The 22,393-nt window shown below is 32.3% G+C and overlaps 1 protein-coding gene across 3 annotated transcripts in view; it reads right to left on the reverse strand.

The window, feature by feature from the left end:
* Positions 1-22,393, reverse strand: part of MAP4K5 (mitogen-activated protein kinase kinase kinase kinase 5) — a 205,718-nt gene that overhangs the window by 21,181 nt on the left and 162,144 nt on the right. For all 3 annotated transcript variants that reach the window (XM_031952973.1, XM_031952971.1, XM_031952972.1), the window contains 5 exons: positions 15,113-15,115; positions 14,915-15,029; positions 12,464-12,522; positions 7,013-7,116; positions 6,461-6,638 (listed from right to left, as the gene is read on the reverse strand). In XM_031952973.1, coding sequence (XP_031808833.1) covers positions 6,461-6,638; positions 7,013-7,116; positions 12,464-12,522; positions 14,915-15,029; positions 15,113-15,115 — 459 coding nt within the window. The remainder of the gene's footprint in view (positions 1-6,460; positions 6,639-7,012; positions 7,117-12,463; positions 12,523-14,914; positions 15,030-15,112; positions 15,116-22,393) is intronic.

The following is a 22,393-nucleotide window of genomic DNA, read 5'->3' on the forward strand; positions in this document are numbered from 1 at the left end:
AGCTCTTATAGTAGTGGTAAAGTGGAGAGAATGTCCATCAATTGGGGAATAGAGACTTACATGAACTTATACAAAATGAAGTGAGCTGAACAGGCAAAATATACCTAGTAATAATAATATTGTATGATAATCAACTTTGAACAACTTAGGTATTCTGAACAATACAATGATCCAAGACAATTCCTAAGAAATTAGGATGTAAAATGGCTATCCCATTTCCAGAAGAAAGAACCAATAAAATCTGAACATAGATGGAAGCATACTTTTGTTTACTTTCTTTCTTTTCATTTCCATTTATGTTATGTTTCCATGTTACATGGCTAATAAAGGAAATATGTTTTGCAAGATTACAAATGTATAACCTATATCAAACTGCTTGCTTTCTTTAAGAGGGAGAGATTTGGAACTTAGTTTTTTTTTTTTTTTGATAGCTTTATTTTCAAAATATATGCAAAGATAGTTTTCAACATTTACCCTTGGAAAACCTTTGTATTTCAAATTTTTTCTCCGTCCCTCACCTCCATCCCTTCCTCTAGGCAGCAATTATTCTACACACATTTCCACAATTATTATGAAAAATCAGATCAAAAAGAAAAAAAAAAGAGAGAAAGAAAACCAAAAAAAAAAGCAAACAGCAATAAAAAGGGTGAATATATTTGTGATCCACATTCAGACCCCATGGTCCTCTCTCTGGATGCAGGTGGCTCTCTCCATCACAAATCTATTGGAACCGGCCTGACTCACCCCATTGTTGAAAAGAGCCAAGTCCATCAGAATTGATCATAACATGATTTTGTTCTCTGGATTCTATGTGCACAATGTTCTATGAGTTCTACTGACTTCACTTAGCATCAGTGGAACTCAAAGTTTTAAGAAACAAATGTAAAAATTTATTTTTACACATATTGGGGGGAAATAAAATATTAAATAAATAATTAAAAATAATTGCAGAAAAACTTTTACAAAATAATTCAAAGAAAATAAAGCAGAGCCAGAAGAACAAAATAATACTAATTACAACCATAGGGAGAGAGATTTGACCTCTGAACGGAAACTCCCCTTACTCTTATAGTACATTATCTTCTTGTAGGCTTCCAGTTGTCTGTGACATAAGAGATAAAATGGTTGGTCAAGAGTTACATGTTTCAAGAAGGGTGGGACTTCAACCTGGATTTTCCTGGTTTTGAGACCAACTTTTTACTCACTCCATCATGTTCTTTTCTCCATTATATTATTGTGCCATTTAAGAGGAAAAGTAAACTAGAATGAATGGACAAAGTACCTTGATATTGGAAGCAACTGAAAAGTTATGGCATTCTGTGCAGAAACTTATTTACATACAAATAGTGAAGCAAATCTAATGAATTTTAGAAATAGTATTTATTAATCAAATAATAAAGAAGCATTTATATATGACAAGCATTGAACTAAGCAATGATACAAATACAAGAAAAGAAATCCCTATTTTATTGTTATTTTTTTCTAGGTCATTAAAATAGTTTCTTGGGAGTCTGGTTGGTATAGCACTAAATAAATAGATTAGTTTAGGGAGCACTGTCATCTTTATTATATTCGCTCAGTCTATCCAAGAGCATTTAATGCTTTTCCAATTACTTAAATCTGACTTGATTTGCGTGTAAAATGTTTTATAATTTTGCTCATATAATTCCTGGCTTTCCTTTGGTAGATAGATTCCCAAATATTTTATGCTATCGACAGTTATTTTGAATGGAATTTCTCTTTGTATCTCTTGCTGTTGGAATTTGTTGGTGATGTATAAAAATGCTGAGGATTTATGTGATTTTGTATCCTGCAACTTTGCTAAAGTTCTGAATTATTTCTAATAGCTTTTTAGTAGAATCTCTGGGGCTCTCTAAGTATACCATCATATCATCTGCAAAGAGTGATAGTTTGGTTTCCTCATTGCCTACTCTAATTCTTTTAATCTCTTTCTCGACTCTTATTGCCGAGGCTAGCATTTCTAATACAATATTGAATAATAATGATGATAGTGGGCAACCTTGTTTCATTCCTGATCTTACTGGGAATGGTTCCAGTTTATCCCCATTACACATGATGCTTACTGATGGTTTTAAATATATGCTCCTGACTATTTTAAGGAAAAGTCCATTTATTCCTATCCTCTCAAGTGTTTTTATTAGGAATGAATGTTGGATTTTATCAAATGCTTTTTCTGTATCTATTGAGATGATCATATGGCTAATTTGGTTATTGATATTGTTAATTACTCTAATAGTTTTCCTAATATTGAACCAGCCCTATATTCCTGGTATAAATCCTACTTGGTCATAGTATATTATCCTGGGGATGATTTTCTGTAATCTTTTTGCTAATATTTTATTTAAGATTTTAGCATCGATATTCATTAGAGAGATTGGTCTATAATTTTCTTTCTCTGTTTTCAACCTACCTGGTTTAGGTATCAGTACCATGTCTGTGTCATAAAAGGAATTTGGTAGGACTCCTTCAATCCCTATTTTTCCAAATAGTTTATATAGCATTGGAGTTAATTTTTCTTTAAATGTTTGGTAGAATTCACATGTAAATCCACTTGGTCCTGGGGATTTTTTCTTAGGGAGTTGGTTAATAGCTTGTTCAATAGATCTTTTTCTAAGATGGGACTGTTTAACCAATTTCCTTCTTCCTCTGTTAATCTGGGCAAGCTATATTTTTGAAGGTATTCTTCCATTTCATTTAAGTTATCAAATTTATTGGCACAAAGCTAGGCAAAATAATTCCTAATTATTGCTCTAATTTCCTCTTCATTAGTGGCAAGTTCTCCCTTTTCATTTTTAAGATTAACAATTTGATTTTCCTCTTTCCTTTTTTTAATCAGATTTACTAAGGGTTTATCTATTTTGTTGGTTTTTTCATAGAACCAACTCTTAATTTTATTAATTAATTTAATAGTTTTTTTACTTTCAATTTTATTGATCTCTCCTTTTATTTTCAGAATTTCAAGTTTAGTGTTTGACTGGAGGGGTTGTGCTAATTTGTTCCTTTTCTAGCATTTTTAGTTGCAAGTCCAATTCATTGACCTTCTCTTTCTCTATTTTATGCAAGTAGGCCTCTAGAGATATAAAATTTCCCCTTATTACTGCTTTGGCTGCATCCCACACATTTTGGTATAACACCTTATTATTTTCATTTTCTTGGGTGAAGTTATTAATTATGTCTATGATTTGCTGTTTCACCCAATCATTTCTTAGTATGAGATTATTTAGTTTCCAATTTATTTTTTGGTCTATTTTCCCCTGGCTTTTTATTGAATGTAATTTTCATTGCATTGTGATCTGAAAAGGATGCATTTACTATTTCTGCCTTACTGCATTTGAGTTTGAGGTTTTTATGTTCTAATATATGGTCAATTTTTGTATAGATTGCATGAACTGCTGAGAAAGTATATTGCTTTCTGTCTCCATTTAGTTTTCTCCAAAGATGTACCTTATCTAACTTTTCTAGTATTCTATTTACCTCTTTGACTTCTTTCTTATTTATTTTGTGGTTTATCTAATTCTGAGAGTGCAAGGTTGAGATCTCCCACTACTATAGTTTTGCTGTCTATTTCTTCTTGCAGCTCTCTTAAAGAAATCCCTATTTTAAACGAATCTGAATTCTAACCAAAGAATATATTCATATAAGTATATACAGAATAAACACCATAAGAATAAATATGAGGTAGTTAAATATAAGGTAAAAGAAGGCATTAGCAGTTGAGGGTGGAGAAAAAAAAACAAAACAACTTCATGCAAAAAGTTAAATTAAGCCATAAGCATTTATTAAGGTCTTTTATGTGCCAGATTATGCTAAGTCCTAGAGATATAAACAAAGGTCAATAGTCTTTGTTGTCAAGAAACTCATAATCTGAGAGAGAACATGCAAACAATATGTGCAAATATGTCATATAAAGGATAAATTGAAGAAAAAACTCAAAGGGAAGGTGCTAATAAAATTAAGTAGTAATATTATTTCACTATTTTAGAGTTGTGAACAATTGTAGACTTCAGGGAAGAGAGGGATTCTGAGGCAGAGTGAGTAGGGAATACATTTTCCGCAAGGAAGAGAACAAATGAAAATGTATACAACTAAGGTAGCGTGCCAAGAATAAGTTTGCCTAGATTCCAGAGAAACTGATGTCCATTTAGAATAGAAAGGTAGTCTGGAAAAGCCAGAGGAATTGATATTTGGTTCTGAAGGTACTAGGGAGCCACTGAAATTGATTGACAATGAGAGTGACCTAATCAGATTTTCGCTCAAGAAAAATCACTTTTGACAGTTGTACAAAAGGCAGACTAGAATGGGGAGAAACTTGAGGCTTCCACTTAGAAAGCCATTACAATTGTCTAGGAAAGCAGTGATTAGTATCTGAATTAAAGTTTTGTGAGAAGAGAAGATATTATAGAAATAGCAGGAGCAAGGGTTGGAAAGCAATTTGAAATATAGAGTGAGGGAAGAGGAAGAGTTGAGAATGACACTGAGGAGATGGTACCTTTAACAAAGAGAAATACAGAAGAAGAATGGATTTAGGAGAGGGAGGAGAAAAGATATTAAGTTCTCTTTTTGACATAGAAAGTTTAAGACCTTATGTCCAAAACTGGTATGTGGGATGGGTACTAGACCCCCTTTCCCAAATTAACTAATTAAACGTCTTCAGGTACAAAGAGAAAGCATTTATTTAATCCCTGCAGAGAGAGGCCCAGACATACCTGAGAGTCATACCAACTCCCACCATGTGTTGCTGGAACTTGGCCAGCTTCTGACTTGCCCAGGACTTAAAAAGGAAAAGACCCAAGCTTTTTCATTGGATAGACTAAAAGGAAGTAACCATCTTTGACCAATAGTCACAAATGTCCACCTCCTATGGGTCATGTCACTTCCTGTAACTTCACTAACTTCCTTCATCCCAGGGTTCAAGGCTGAAAATAGGGATCATGTGACTTCCTGAAACCTGAGGCCCAAGGTCTCATCTTCCTGGCCTATAGGGATCATGTGACAATCTCAATACTGAGAAATACTTCATCCCATCAGTTTCATTGACTGGTGATATAAGACTGAAGTTCTAGGGAGAGACTATAGAGTTCTGAGTCATCTATACACAGAGATGCCAATAAAATTATGAAAATCCCAAGAAAGAAAATATGGAGAAAAGGGAATTCGAGACAGAGCACTGGAGAACACCTATAGCTAGTGACCCATATGATGAACCATATGAATGCTTGCACAGGAGAAAGGAAGAAGAAAAAGCACATTGTCATTTACTGAGTATATTGTCATGAAATTCCAGAGAAGGGCCAGGAAAAAAAGATGGTCAATAGTGTTAAATGCAGCACAGATTGCAAGATTAAAAACTTGGAAAAGACCATCAGGATTGGAAATCAAGAGATTTTTACAATGTCACAATCATGAAGAGATGCAGTCTGGTGAGTGAACACAGCTGGCTTTAAAGCCCAAGAAGATATGTACTTGTCTTGCCTCTGAAATATTCTGACATTGCAAGTTTCCCCTACTATCCTCCAGGAACACTGGGATACCTCAAATTGCAGAAAAAGTAGGTAACTAGAGGAGTCAAAGAGGGAGTTTCCTTTGTATAGTTGAAATCACAAGGTCTAGTTATAATTCTAATAATAAACTATTAAAAAAGATGAAATTAGAAATTAAAGGTAGGCTAGTTTATATCCAATAATAAAGTTTCAGAGAAGGTGCTGCTTTTGTATGGGGGAGTTCCTTCATTATAAGCTTAATTCCTATCTTGGATCTGTTATATTATTTCATATTCATGACAAAGAGGAAACTTTTCAAGTAATTTAAAACTTTAAGTAATTTTCAACTAAATGTCATTTCTGTAACAGCACGGTGAAAAAGATTAGTGTAAACAAAGAAAACAAAGATCCCATTATCCATTAGACTTGCCCTCTTCCCTCTTCCAACCTTTCAAGAATAGCCCAAAGGATCTTAGTTTAATCTATTATATATCTGTAGTCATTTTGAAATGGTTTAAAAGACAAAGATGCCAAAGCCTAAGGGTATGCTCTTTATGCCAGAATATAGTCATTAGATTAAGCAGTTAAAGTATAAAGGGAAATGTCTAATTATTTAGAACAGCACAAAAAAAGAGTGATCTTGTTCAGAACAGTTGATCAGAATGGAAGAATACCTCAGGATGGGGAGAAAAAGTTCTTGAAAAAGCTTAAGTAATATTTTATAATGTTTGAAGAAGTTGGCAAAATTTCCTTAGTAAATGATCTTATATTACAATACAAGAGACACAAATTCCTGATTAAAGCATCAAATTACATTTAAATGATTTTCTCTTTATTATGGAGGTAGGCAAGGAAAAAAACCTAAAACCAATTATGTTTATTTGTTAAATTTGCTTTTGTTACATATACAAAATAAACAAACAACAACTTACATTCTAAAAGAAAAGCACTCTACTCACCTGCACCAATTTCTGTAAACCACGAAGATGCAGAATTCAAATTGATTGTCTCAAATTGAACAACCTGACCTGATTCAATCCCCTTGCTAAGAGCTACACACACCATGGGGTATTCTTGCTCTGGTATCACTAACATTTCAAATACATTCAAAGGGCTTGGCAAAGGAAAATCAAAGTGCTGCAGGAAAATAAATGAAAGAACTTTAGTTAAGATGTTTTCTTTTCTATTATTCAGACAGCTATTGAATATACCAAATATGTATTCACTTCCTTATATGTGTAATTCCAGAAAGCATTACTTTTAAAAGAACTTATAACATGATGTAAGTTTCTAAAAATGTGTTATATGATTTGATTCAATCTTCAATAATACTTCTCTAAAGTATATTAGCTTAATAAAATTAAATTTACTTATATTAAATAAAGAATAAGTCAGTGAGGAAGTTTAGAAAAAGACACAGTACTTTTAATTCTGATAAAATTTTGATACCAATAGCAACTCTTTATTAAATTATCAGAAAAGAAAAGAAATTATAAATATAGAGAATATACCTTTATCAACATGAATTTCTGCATTGGCTCATACCACTGAAGCAAAACAATTCCAGACTGTAAAGCGCCACAGAGGTACTTGTGTCCTGTGTAAGGGTTTCTCACTTGAAAGAAATGTAAAACTATGAATATCACTTAATTATAACAAGAAATGACAAATCTAAAAGTACTAATATCCAAGTTTTTCTCATATTATTCTCCTCTATACATTTCTAGTCAAAATGAATTACTGTTTTTTCTTCAAATACGCTGTACTCTCACTTCTATGTCTTTGCTCATGTAGTTCCTTCCCTCTGCCAAGAATTCCCTCACCCATTAAAGTTACGTCAAATACTAGGTCCTCCAAGAAATCTTGGTTAAATAAGAGCTTACCAATCATTCTGGAAAGAATCTAAAACTTGTATTTACAAAAACTGCACATAGTTTTTGACCCAGTGATAGCCCTATACACATACCCCAAAAGAGATCAAAGAAAGAGAGAGGTAAAAGATTCATATGCAAAATAGTTAAACTGACACTTTTTGTTGCAGCAAAGAAGTGGAACAAAGGGAGTATCCATTAATTGGGGATGTCTCAACAAATTAGGGTATATAAATGTAACGGAAGATTACTGTAACTATACTAAATGTTGAAAATGACAGACTGAGAGAAAACTATGAAGATTTGTATGAATGGATGCAGAGTTAAAGTAAGAAGATTCAGATGAACAATTTGTATAATGATTGCAGTATTCTAAAGGAAAACAACTGTGATAGACCTAAGAACTAACTTCAAATGACTGGTTTCCCACCCTGTGGCAAAGAGGTGATGGATTAGATGTACAGAACGAGAAGTCATTTTAAGATATGGCTAATGTATAGATTTTGTTTTATTTCTAATTTGTTGTGAGTTTTTTGACAAGAAGGAAAAAAAGGAAAATTACTCATAGAGCTCCCATTACATGCCAAGCACCGTGCTAAACATTTGACAAATATCTCAAGTTAATCTTCACAACAGTTCTATGAAGTAAATGCTATTATTACCCTCATTTTCCAGATGAAGAAACTGAGGCAAAAAGAGGTTAAGAATACAGAGATAGTAAGTGTGTCTCAGGCCAAATTTGAACTCAAGTCCAACACAACAAGGAAGAAAATTTGAGGGGAAGAAGAAGGTAGTAACAGTTATGCTAATAAAAAGAAAAAAAGAATATCAATGAATTATGTTTGCTGAATGCAGAGAAAATGATGAAATCTGGCCTTATTGTTATATTTCTATTAAAAAGTATTTAGTAAATGTATTTTAATGCACAAGGAAAGTTTATTATTTGATATGACTGAGGCTTGCTGAGGTTTAGAAAAAAAGTTAATTCTATTCATAGAATGTCTTTATTCATCAGATAGAAAAGAGGAATCAGAATGCAAACAACAGACATGGATTTTTCATATATATATATATATATATAAAAGCTTTTTATTTTCAAAACATGCATGGGTAATTTTTCAACATTGACCCTTGCAGAACCTTGTTTAGCAAAAAATTCCCCACCTTCTCCCCACTCCTCCCCTAGCGGACAAGTAATTCAATATACGTTAAACATGTTAAAAATGATTATATTATTTTTTAAACTTACTCTCATGTATTCAACATATTTAGATAATTTGAAAAGTAAAATTATCTTTAAAAAGATCTTTCCTAACAAAATAATGTTCTTACCACTTAACAATAGAAAAATGGTGCTGGAAACAATTATTAAAGATTGATTTTTAAAAAAGTTTCTATTAAGCTAATCTGATAATATATCAATGAGCTGTTATTTCCTTGGTATGAGATCTCTAACTAATATTACAAACTAAATATAACTCAGTGTTTAAAGAATTGTTTGAGGCTACTAAACAAAATAAGGACAATCAAGTTTACTCTTGGTGTAATATTATATACCTATGTCCTTTTTTCAAAATTCAAATGCTTTAAATACTTTTAAAAGGATCACTTTGCCTTACATTAAAGCTGACCATCATAACTCTCTTGGCAGTCAGTATAGGTTAAAAGGAGAAAATGCCTTTCAGATTATTCTTTCTCTTTTTTACTTTAATCCTCAACAATAAAAAAGGTTCAATAGTGTTGTGTTACAAAAATTATTATTATCTGTGCATTAATAACCTTAAGCTATAAAGTACTAGGGGATATGGGTGCTTTTTATATATTATGTAGCTCAATAAACAGAAAACAAGCACAGAACAAAAACATAAGCAATCAAGCATTTATTAAATTCCTAATATCTCCAAAGCATTATGATGAAAGTGTAGATGTAAAAACAAAGTGAAACAATTCCTCAAGTGGCTTATATTCTAATGGAGGGAAGTGACATGAATATATATCTATATAGATATAACTATATATCTATATAGATATATACAAAACACCTGGGTAGGAATATAAAGAATATATATTAAGTAGAAAAAAAAATAACCTTGGAGGGAAAGGTACTTTCAGTGAGAAAGACTAGGAAATATCTCATGTAGAAATTGATGTCTGAGTTGAGTCATGAAGTCAAGGATTTCAAAAGGCAGAGGTAAGGAGGGGGAACATTCTAAGCATAGATTATAGCTAGTTTAAAAAAAAAAAGTTATGAAGACAGTAGATAGAGCACTATGTATGCTGAACAGCAAGCAGGCCAGGATACAGGTCGAGTACTTGGAGGGGACTAAAATATATACGAGAAGATGGAAAAGGAAGAATGGCTTCAAATGCCAAATAGTAGAGTCTATATTTCATCCAAGGAGAAATAAGGTTCTGATTTATCAAATAAGGGGGTGATATGGTCAGACTTAAGCTTTAGGAAAATTACTTTGGTAGGAGGTTTGGTTTGGAAGAAGAATTGAAATGAAACTTGAGGCTGAAAGATTAAATGGTTAATTCAATAAGACAGGTAAGAAGGGATGAGGGCCTGAACTAGAATTGGTGGCACCTGAGGTAAATGAGTAAAGTGGGTGAAAAGAGAGGCACAGAGAACACCAAAATAGGAGTCTGGATGGTTGGAAAGACAGTAGTCCTAGTCAAAAGGAAAGGTGGGAAGAGGAATGAGTTTGGACTAGACAGATGAGTTGATTTGGACATGCTGAGTTTGAGATATTTAAAGGAAATCCAGTTCAAAATGACTGAAATACAAGTTGTTGATGATATGGAACTGAAGCTCAGAGGAAAGCACAAGGCTGGATATGTAAACTTGGAGACATCTTCACAAATGACAATTATTACCATGGGAAATGTTAAAGTCATCAAGTGAAAGAGTACAGAAAGAAAAGAGAAAACATAAGAAGAGAGAAAACCCTGGAGTACATTCAGTTATTGGGAATAATGTGGATGATGGTACAAAACATGGGGAACTGTTCAGATAAGAGGAAGAATTAGGAAAGAGCAGTGTCATGAAAATTAGAAAGGAGCAAAGTACTATTATCAAATACTAAGGAGAACTCACATAGGATAAAGGCTAATCAAATCATGGCATAGGAAAGTAATGGAATATTACTGCATCACAGAAAATGATGAGATTAAAAAAAATTCTTGGTAGTATGAACTAATACAAAGTAAAATAAGCAAAATCCAATGACTAATTTATACAGGGACAGCAACACTGGGAAGTAAACTAATTTTAAAGAACTTAATGACTCAGATTAATGCAATCATGATGTCTACAGAACATCTATGATAAAGCATGTTACCCACCTCCTGACAGAAAACTGATGAATAAGTTTAGAAGATTTCTTTTTAAACACTGTCACTGTGTGGATTCATTTAACTTGACTATATTTATGTTACAAGAATTGGCTCTTCCCTTTTTTTCACTAGATTTTCAATGGAACAGAAGTAGTGATGTCAAAAATAAAAGGTCCATTAGAACTTTCTTTAAAATGTACAGAAAAGGAGGAAATTAGAAGGAAACAAAAACAAGCAGTACAGTTTTCAAAGTAATGGATAGAATTTATTATATAATCTCAAAAAAGCTATTCAGTGGTGATACAGTTTCATAGAGAATCCTCTTTTAGGTTCTGCTATGTATATAGACAGACTAGAGTAAAAGAAGAACTATCAATAGATGATATAAAGGGACTAAGTGATAAATAGCTTTGATTTTCTTGCTAAAACATGGGGCAAAATATGAAGTCCCCAGATGAAAGGGTTACTATGGAAAACTTTAAGAGAGAAGGGAAAGTTCAGGAAAAAAAAAAAAAAAACTATTATGGTTTGTGAAGCAGAGAATCCGATCTGGAGTAAAACAAATTGCTTTGCTTCTACAAAGGCCTGGTTCAGATTTGCTACCATAAATATGTAGTGGATCAAGTTAGCATGGTTCCAGTTCAAGAGCATATGGACAAAAAAAAAAAAAGCACATGGGCAGGAGATAGTGGTAATATTCCAGGGTTGAGGTCAGTATGAAGTATGAGTATATCAATGTGAATGGGAAGGACAAGGAAGAGAATCTACACTTATTAAGCACCTATTATGTGTCTGGTACTGTGCTAGGTGATTTATAAATATAAGTAGGGATAGTCTAGAATTAAACTAGTTTATTAGAGGGTTGAGATTTGGAAGAAAAGACAATGTAGCCAGTATGATAGCCTAGGAAAATACTAAGGAATAAATAGAGAGACAACAAGTCCAAAGAAAACGAAAAGTAAGTTTTGGAGGAATAAAGTACAGAAAGAGATGGGAGTTATATATTATGTTCAGCTAAAGGAACTTCATTATATGTACTAGAGAGACAAAAAGTCCAAAGAATATGAAAAGTAAGTTTTGGAGAAATAAAAAAGAAATTATATATTTCTTATATATTATGTTATATATTATGCTCAGCTAAAGGAACTTCATTATGTGTGAATGATAGCAAGATCAAAGTGGAGGGCATAACTTTAGTGAATGAAGGAATGAAGAGCATTTTAGTCACATTTTAGCCACAGAATGGGTCAAGGAATGGGAATAGAGGGAGTCTTTGAGCCAGGCAATTGAATTCATTTGAGAAGAGAACAAGAATATCTTGGAGACCAGTAGATAACAGGAACCAAGATCTGGACAGTGTTAAGATTTAAATTTAAGGGATCTCAAAGGAGAATGAATGAGGACGTAGTGCAAGGGAGTCTGGAACTGGCAATGGGGAGAAAGGAACAGTCAAACTTTCCTTCAAGAACAACTGATTCAGATGGTATGAAGGAAGGTATAATATCAAGCTAAACCAAACCAAACCATGATAAATATAGTCCTTAGAGGAAGACAATAAAATGAGTTTAGAATTATACACATAAAATAGCAATATATGGTCCTCAAACTTTTTAATACTATGATCTCCCAGAGATGTCACCAAAAAAGAAAACACAAAACCTTAATAATTTTATAACATTATTTGGAACACTCTCAAAAAATTTAAATGTAAGCCTTTATCCTCCAATTAAAAAAAAACAACATATTTTTACTCACCTATGCAACATTTGTGACAACCTTTTGTATCAGGAATCTTTGTTGTTAAGGCAAACTTCCTGAAATTATAAAAAGATCTTAAAATACCCTGCTGTACTCTTTGGTTAGATATATTCTACTTTTCAAAACACAAACTAGATTTCCTTTTAATTATTATTGGAGAAAATACTTCTTCTATTGATTTGGATTTTAAAATGTTATATTTATGTCTTTTGTCTTTATATTAGAAACTTCTGGAACTACCTTCTAATTTCACAGATAGATTCAGCCTGAATCGTCCTTTCTAAGAAAAAACACAATTAAGCATAAGTATCTGATATTGTGATCCAATCTGACAATGTATCCAATATTAAGGCGTAGTAAGTAATCTTTTGCCTCTCTGTAAAATAATATTCCAATCCATTCATCCACCTTAGAGTTTGTTTTTTTCCCAACCATTCCCTCAAAACTTGTGATAGTGGTTGTTATTCGATGGTTTCAGCCTCTTCAAGACCTCAATTAAGGTTTTCTTGGTAAAGATACAAGAGTGGTCTGCCATTTCCTTCTCCAGCTCATTTTGCACATGATGAACTTAGGCAAACAGGATTACATGACTTGGCCAGGTTCATACGGCAAATATCCAAGGCCAGATCTGAACACAGGAAACTAAGTCTTTTGGATTTGGGGCCCAAGATTCTATCCAGTGCTCCACTTAGCTGCCCCTAATCCTTGTGTTTTGCTACTACAGAGAATAATACAATGACTTTTACACAATAGTCTTTGTTTTTATCTTTGATTTTTCTAAGATATATAACCAGTAAATATAATTGCTTGATCAAAATCACTTAAGTACTTTATTCTAAGCTGGTAACCAAAATGGCTGAACCAATTCACAAATCCAACAGAATATGAATGTGTTTGCCTTTCTATAACACCTCCAACATTGACTGTTTCATCATGTTTTGGCCAATCTTTGTCAATTTTCCACATGTGAAATAAAATTATATTTACTTTCATTTAAATTTCATCAATAGTGATTTGGAGTATATTTTCAAATGGACTTTTTAATATGCAATTGTTTTGAAAATGCCATATCTTTGACCACTCAGCCATTGGGAAATAACTCCCATTCTACACATTACATATTGTGTCAATATCAAACTTTTACTGACAATACCTGATGCAAATTTTTTCCCACTATGATTCTTCTAATTCTGTTTATATTAATTTCATTCCTTACACAGTCAAAGTTGTCTATTTTATCTTTTATGATTGCCCCTATTACTTGTTTAGGAATCCTTAATTAAAAATTTTGTCTGCTTATAGTTGTAAAAAATACTGATCTCAGTTCTCTCTCACCTAATATTTTCATATATTTTGCATGTAGGTCTTATATTTATTTTGATGTTAGTCTAATTTCTGCTAAGCTTCTTTTCAATTTTCCCATCAATTCTTGTCCAAATTAGATCCATAATTTATATTCTTGTGTTTATCAAACATTGGAATGCCATTCTATTGCTTCTGCTTTTTTCCTTATCCAGGCTGATCTAATTTTTCTTTTTTAAACCAAAAGAAAATAATTTTGAAGATTACTGCTTCATCTGAGGTCTGATACATCTTTTCTATGTTATATTTTTTTCAGTCATTTTTTTCTTAATTGCTTTTTAGTTACTGAAATACATTTTAACAGTTTTCTATAATTTTAGAAACTAACAGAATTTGATAAAATTTGCTCTTAAATTAAAGTAGTACTGCCTGTTCTAAATGCATGAATTAATTTAGGCATCATAATCACTTTAAGTTAACTACAGATATTGTAGAGGACAGCAAATAGTGGGGAACTCTGGGAAAGATATATCTGAAGCAAAGATACTTACAGCAAGGTGTTTACTCAGTGAGATTGATGAGATAACTCAGTGATGAGTTCTCTAGTTCACACATACTTAGTGTGATATAATGATGTAATCACTCTATTTTGACATAATGATATAAACACTCTAGTTGGCATATACTTAGTGTATATAATGATGCAATCAGATTTAAGAGCTGAGAGGACTGGAGAAGAGAACTCAAGCTGGATCTCATACTCAGACACAAACACAGGAGACACAAAAGAGGACTCAGACATAGAGGAGACACAGAAGATGGAGACAGAAACAGAGATCCTCCTAGTGGCTCTCCTGCCTTCATCACTCCTCCACCTATGACCAAGTTTGACCTGAGATCCTCCAGAGAGCTAGTCTGGACATTACAAAATATATATCAGTCACAGTAAACATTTCCCTTCTTAAGAATGTTTGTAATTATGTATATATAAATCTTTATTGTGTAGTGGCAGATTAACTCTCAGATATATTATGCATTTTGTAGTTATTATAAATGGAATTCCTCTTATCATTTTTCCTGGTTTACAAACCAGTTCATTTAAAAAAATGACTATTTCTCAAAATAACAAAATCAATATTTTTGTACCTTGGCAATATTCGGTCTGGGAACCGGTGAGTTTGAATATGGGCAGCTAATCCTGGTTTTTTGGCTTGTTCAAACAAAGCTATTAGATTATGGGAATAGAGCTGAAATGTTTTTCCTACAAAAGAGAAACATGTTATTTTTGTTATACACATTTATAACAGAATAATGCAATTTTCAAATAAATGTGTAAATATTTACCTTCTAGAAATGAAGAATCCAGAAATGTTCAAAAAGCCAAAGCCAAAGCCAAAAAAAAAAAAAAAAAAAGAAATTTTTAAAAAGTTAAAACAATTCTGAATAAATATGAAAAGTGGCCAAAATTATGTTTTACAATAGGAAATAAAGTACTTCTTGGTAGTGCATACTAAAATGGATTTTGCTTTTAAATTATTACTTTAAAGAAAATTAATTATTCACAGTAGCACACACAACAGATATAATTATTTTAACAAGACTAATAAAAGCACTTTGTAATACAATTACAATACAAGGCAAAATATTCTTTTCACCATGACAAACACATGGTGTTCTTATCTTGTTCATATCCTAGAAAAACCAATAAAATGTGTTTTTCTTGTTCACTGCCACATACATTAAGATAGCTATGTAAGTATCAGGTAGATATTTACAATAACTTAGTGGGTTAAATATAAATAAAAATAGGCTAAAATCAGCAAGATGAAATCAAAACTCATAAAAAATTAAGAACATTTAAAATAGATGTCACCAGTTTTTGCTGCTAAGTTTTGTATAATATTGAATAATTTTGGCAAATATTTATTTTAGTAAGCCTAAAAGGGATTCTTTGAAACTTGATCAAAAGACAATACAAAAACATTGTCATCTAAATGATGAATGTCATTATAGGTATAAAATCATATATTTTGGGGTAGTGTGACTTTTAATGTTGTCATATTAAACTTGTAAGTCAAATTAAGCCAGATTGGCTGTGTAGCTATAACTTCTGATGTTAGTAAAACAAAATTGGCAACTTGAAATTAAAACCTGTCAAGATTTTAATACATTTGTCTTAAGATATTAATGAAACACTTCTAGCACTCATGTGAACTATACAGAATGTTGGGTAAGTTTTGTTTAATTATGTGGGGGTTTGTTTTTTGTTTTTTTCCTGTGAATTCCCAGCAAATTGAAATTGTCAAACATATGATTATTCTTTGTTGTATTGGCATAATCAGTGATCGGCCAGCAAAATTTTCAGTTGATAAATAAGAATTCAAATCATATGCAAGAATGGGTTTAAATTTGTTTAATGTAAAGATTAAACTTCAAGTCACTGCAGGTTTAAGTAATAAAATGATATAATAAATATCATTATTATATATATTATAAAAATATATAATAAATATAAAATAAAATAAATAATTGCTTATTATATTAATTTAGATGCTAGCACTGCTTGAGCTGTGCATATTCTGATTTTATTAAAATAAAAAGTTGAACTGCAAAAAAAAAAAAAAGATGTCACCAATTTTAAAATGCTCAAATTTCTTTTAGTTAAATGTTCTGAAAATTTTTTAGAAAGTATAGTGGCTTGGCCAAAGACATAAAAAATAACGTGGGAATAGCATGACGAAAATATCATTTGTGTTGTATTGTCTATTCTTTGAAGTTGTAGTAAGGATATTTTCAGTAAGCCTATGAAGATAAACTTACATTTAAAAACTTTTATTTACTTACAAAAAGCAGTTATTTCATGCATTTGTCTAATAATCTATAGAACGTTAATTTTTTTTTAAAAGCTAGTGACTTGTTTTAAGAACCGTTTGTAACTGAATCCTATCAAAAAAGATGAGAAGAATGAGATGACAAAGATAATAACCTGAGATTGGTCAATGTAATAAATGGAAGAAGCTGTGATAAATATCAATGCAATCATGACTTAAAGCTAGAATTATAAGATGCTACCTATCAAGAATGACAGACAATAAATTCCTATACTATAATTAGCTTCAAAATACCACAGAGAACTCAGAAACAGTGGAACTCAATCATAATCACTGAATTGTTGTCCAGAATTGCCTAGATATAATAAAATTCTGCAAAATTAAGTGTAACTTCTAAAATAGGTGCTACCATATCAAATTATTTAATCTCCAAGAAAACCGGAATGATAAGACTTTTAAAATCTAGAGAATGAGGAAGAAATGAATTATCATTCTTTCTGTCCTGTTTGCAATTAGAGTTAAATCTCCAAATCATATAGAATGAACAGCCCTCAAAATATAGAGGCCTACAAAAGGAAAGTTAAATCATGTGGGAAAAGGCTGGCATACATATCTTCTTCATTTATCCTGCCAAGTAGTGGAGTTGCACTCTACATGTTCATACCTAAATCACTTGCAAACTGACTTCTAATTCTTTTTTTTTTTTTTTTTTTAAATTATAGCTTTTTATTTACAAGTTTTATGCATGGGTAATTTTACAGCATTGACAAATGCCAAACCTTTTGTTCCAATTTTTCCCCTCCTTCCCCCCCTCTCTCCCCCATTGGCAGGTTGACCAATTCATGTTAAATATGTTAAAGTATAAATTAAATACAATGTAAGTATACATGTCCAAACAGTTATTTTGCTGTACAAAAAGAATCGGACTTTGAAATAGTGTACAATTAGCCTGTGAAGGAAATAAAAAATGCAGGTGGACAAAAATAGAAGGATTGGGAATTCTATGTAGGGGTTCACAGTCATCTCCCAGAGTTCTTTCCCTGGGTGTAGCTGGTTCAATTCATTATTGCTCTATTGGAACTGATTTGGTTCATCTCATTGCTGAAGATGGCCATGTCCATCAGAATTGATCATCATATAGTATTGTTGTTGAAGTATATAATGATCTCCTGGTCCTGCTCATTTCACTCAGCATCAGGTCATGTAAGTCTCCCCAGGGCTTTTTGAAATCATCCTGTTGGTCATTTCTTATAGAACAACAATATTCCATAATCATTTATCACAACTTATTCAGTCATTCTCCAATTGATGGGCATCCACTCAGTTTCCAGTTTCTGGCGACTACAAAGAGGGCTGCCACAAACAGTCTTGCACATACAGGTCTTTTCCCCTTCTTTAAAATCTTTTGGGATATAAACCCAGTAGAAACACTGCTGGATCAAAGGGTATGCACAGTTTGATAGCTTTATGAGCATATTGCTCTCCAAAATGGCTGGATGTATTCACAATTCCACCAACAATGTATTAGTGTCCCTGTTTTCCCACATTCCCTCCAACATTGCGCATTATCTTTCCCTATCATTCTAGTCAATCTGACAGGTGTGTCGTGGTATCTCAGAGTTGTCTTAATTTCCATTTCTCTTTGGTATTGGCTAAGGAATAGATTAGTTGATCAGTGGAATAGATTAGGTTCAAGGGATAAAACAGTCAACAAATATAGCAACCTAGTCTTTGACAAACCCAAAGATCCCAGCTTTTGGGATAATAACTTACTGTTTGATAAAAATTGCTGGGAAAATTGGAAACTAATATGGCAGAAACTAGGCATTGATCCATACTTAACACCGTCTCGCCAAGATAAAGGTCAAAATGGGTTCATGACCCTAGGCATAAAGAATGAAATTATTAATAAATTAGAGGAACACAGGATAGTTTACCTCTGCAGACCTGGAAGGGAAGGTCTTTATGACCAAAAGCAGAACTAGAGATCATTACTGATCACAAAATAGAAAATTCGATTATACCAAACTGAAAAGTTTTTGTACAAACAAAACTAATGCAGACAAGATTAGAAGGAAGCAATAAACTGGGAAAATATTTTTTACAGTCAAAGGTTCTGATAAAGGCCTCATTTCAAAATATATAGAATTAACTCTAATTTATAAAAAATCAAGCCATTCTCAATTGAAAAATGGTCAAAGGATATGAACAGACAATTCTCAGATGAAGAAATTGAAACTATTTCTAGTCATATGAAAAGATGCTCCAAGTCATTATTAATCAGAGAATGCAAATTAAGACAACTCTAAGATACTACTACACACCTGTCAGATTGGCTAAGATGACAGGAAAAAATAAATGATGATTGTTGGAGGGATGCTGGAAAACTGGGACATTGATGCATTGTTGGTGGAGTTGTGAACAGAGATCAACCATTTTGGAGAAGTAGTTTGGAACTATGCTCAAAAGTTATCAAACTGTGCATACCCTTTGATCCAGCAGTGGTACTACTGGGCTTATATCCCAAAGAGATTATAAAGAAGGGAAAGGGACCTGTATGTGCACGCGAATATTTGTGCAGCCCTTTTGTAGTGGCTAAAAACTGGAAACTGAATGGATGTCCATCAGTTGGAGAATGGCTGAATAAATTGTGGTATATGAATATTATGGAATATTACTATTCTGTAAGAAATGACCAACAGGATGATTTCAGAAAGACCTGGAGAGACTTACATGAACTGATGCTGGGTGAAATGAGCAGGACCAGGAGATCATTATATACTTCAACAACAATACTATATGATGACCAGTTCTGATGGACCAGGCCATCTTCAGCAATGAGATCAACCAAATCATTTCCAATGGAGCAGTAATGAACTGAACCAGCTATGCCCAGAAAAAGAACTCTGGGAGATGACTAAAAAATATTACATTGAATTCCCAATCCCTATAGTTTATGCACACCTGCATTTTGATTTCCTTCACAAGCTAATTGTACAATATTTCAGAGTCTGATTCTTTTTGTACAGCAAAATAACGTTTTGAGTCATGTATACTTATTATGTATCTAATTTATATTTTAATAAATTTAACATCTACTGTCATCCTGCCATCTAGGGAGGGTAGGAGAGTAAGAGGTGAAAAATTGGAACAAGAGGTTTGGCAATTGTTAATGCTGTAAAGTTACCCATGCATATATATCCTGTAAATAAAAGGCTATTAAATAAATAAATTAATTAAAAAAAAAATTTCCATTTCTCTGATTAATAATGACTTGGAGCATCTTTTCATATGGCTAGAAATAGTTTCAATTTCTTCGTCTGTCTGTTCATATCTTTTGACCATTTATCAATTGGAGAATGGCTTGATTTCTTATAAATTAGAGTCAATTCTCTATATATTTTGGAGATGAGACCTTTACAAACCTTTAGCTATAAAAATGTTTTCTCAGTTTATTGCTTCCCTTCTAATCTTGTCTGTATTAGTTTTGTTTGTACAAAAACTTTTCAGTTTGATATAATCAAAATTTTCTATTTTGTAATCAATAATGATCTCTAGTTCTTCTTTGGTCATAAATTCCTTCCTCTTCCACAGGTCTGAGAGGTAAACTATCCTATGTTCCTCCAATTTATTTATAATCTCATTCTTTATGCCTAGGCTGACTTCTAATCCTAAAAAATATAAAAACTTTAAAAATGTGATTGTTTCCTTAGGACTATTAAAAAGTGGCATTTGTTGACATGTGAGGTAGTAAAGGTTGAGTAAGACTAGATAGTTACTTCTCAGGCATATTATAGAGGGGATTTTACTAGATGACTTCTAATGTAATTCCAATTCTCAAGATTTTATAAAATCTAATGGGTTCTTCTTAGTTTTTACCTTTCTTGACCTGTCTCTACAGCATTTAACATTCTCCTTAGTTGGCTCTTCCAAAAACAGGTTCTCATTGTCTCTCTCTGACTACTCCATAATTGGTTCCTATTTCTCTTTACAACTCCTTAAATATTTTCCAAGGTTTTGTCCTCTGTGCTCTTTTTGCTATTTCTCACTTCTCAAAAATTTCATCTGCTCCAACCTCTATACTAATAGCTCCCAAATCCATAAATAAACCCCTGACCTCTATTTGAACTCCATATTTACATTTGTAACTGCTTCTTGTGCATTTCAACCAACATATACCTCTTGCACCTCAATCACAAAATGTTTAAAATAAATCTTGATTTTCTTTCCAAATGGACTCTATCAACAGCACCCCCATTCACTAAGTCACCTGTGTTCAAAATCTCAAAATTATCTTTTTGTTGTGTATTCATCAATCTTGTGTGTGTGTATGTGCACATGTGCATGCACACATACAAGTATGTGTTCTATTTATTACTTAGGAGCCCATGAGCTAGCAAATTTCTTAAGTTATCTAGTTAAATCCTCTTATTTTATGGATGAGGAAACGGCAATATCTCTAGAATCCATTCCTTTCTTTCTAATTCTACTGTTACCTTAGAATGGGTTCTAATACCTTACAACCCTCTAATGGTCTCTCCACCTTTAGTTTTTCTCTGTTCCAAGCCATCCTTCATATCATTAATAGATAAATTTTAAACTAATCTGTGTATAGATTTAACCCTGTTACATCAAAATTTATATCTTTAGACTACTTTTTAAGATCCAGAAATTAAGCGTTTTGCAAACCTTTCTGGACTCATTTCTATTCTCTTCCACATGAAATATACTACAAATAGACTGGCCAACTTCTTGTTCCTTGTATATATCAATAGTTTCCTACTTCTGTCTCACTCATCCTTTAGGACTCGGCTTAAATGTTATCTCATTCAAGGATCCCTCCCTGATTCCCTAATAGCATATTATCTTTCCTTTTTCTATATTCTTTTTGCATAAATGTACAAGTAGGTATATTTGTGTATGTGCAATCTCCCTGCCCCAATCCCCACTAGATTGTAAGCTTCTTAAGAGAAAATCATATCTTAACTATATTTTTATCTTTTTTTGATGTCCTGCAGTTTCTTGTTCACTAGGCAATTAAATGGCTGTTAAATTAATGAATAAATATTCATTAAGCACCTACTAGGTTCAAGAAATGGTACTAGGTAACCAGGATACAAAGATGAAAAAACAAATGAAACTGCAACATTCTTATTAAATAAAAATTATAGTTACTAGAAGTAGAGAATTAAGATGTGATGCAAATTAGGTTTCTTTAATTAGAGGAGAGGGGGACATCGAGAAAAAAAACAGCTAGAAAAAATGATGAATATCCTTGAGTATAAGTCCTGACTCCAAAGAAATTCTACAAATCTGGCCTTGTCTGACCTACTAATATTTGTAAGAAGTTTTAGCTCCCTTTGTCTAACTTAATTAAAAATTGTGAGGACTATGAGAACTTTTAGTCATCCAGTGGTCATACATCCAGTGGACTGGACAACATACTGAGTAGTACATAAATAATTTCACCTTCCAGACAAAAATAGGACATCCAGTACTTGGCAGTAGCATGAAAATGTGATGATCCAATATTATTGCAAAGAAATGAATAGTACGGATTGAAAAGGGCAGTTTTATGTGTTAATTTTATGTATCAATTCAGAAAGAAAAAATTCAGCATTGAAAAATTTACATAGTAACTTCAGTTGAAGCTTATTTCTTCTCTGTATAGAAAGAACTTCATAGATAAATGAATACAAGATATTTGCAGGAAGAAAGGCCACATCTCAGAAAAACATCTGAATTCAAGTATGTTCCTGTACTTGAGAAATTATTTATACAAAATTCAAATACT

The sequence above is a fragment of the Sarcophilus harrisii genome, chromosome 2 (assembly GCF_902635505.1).
Source record: "Sarcophilus harrisii chromosome 2, mSarHar1.11, whole genome shotgun sequence".
NCBI lineage: Eukaryota > Metazoa > Chordata > Mammalia > Dasyuromorphia > Dasyuridae > Sarcophilus > Sarcophilus harrisii.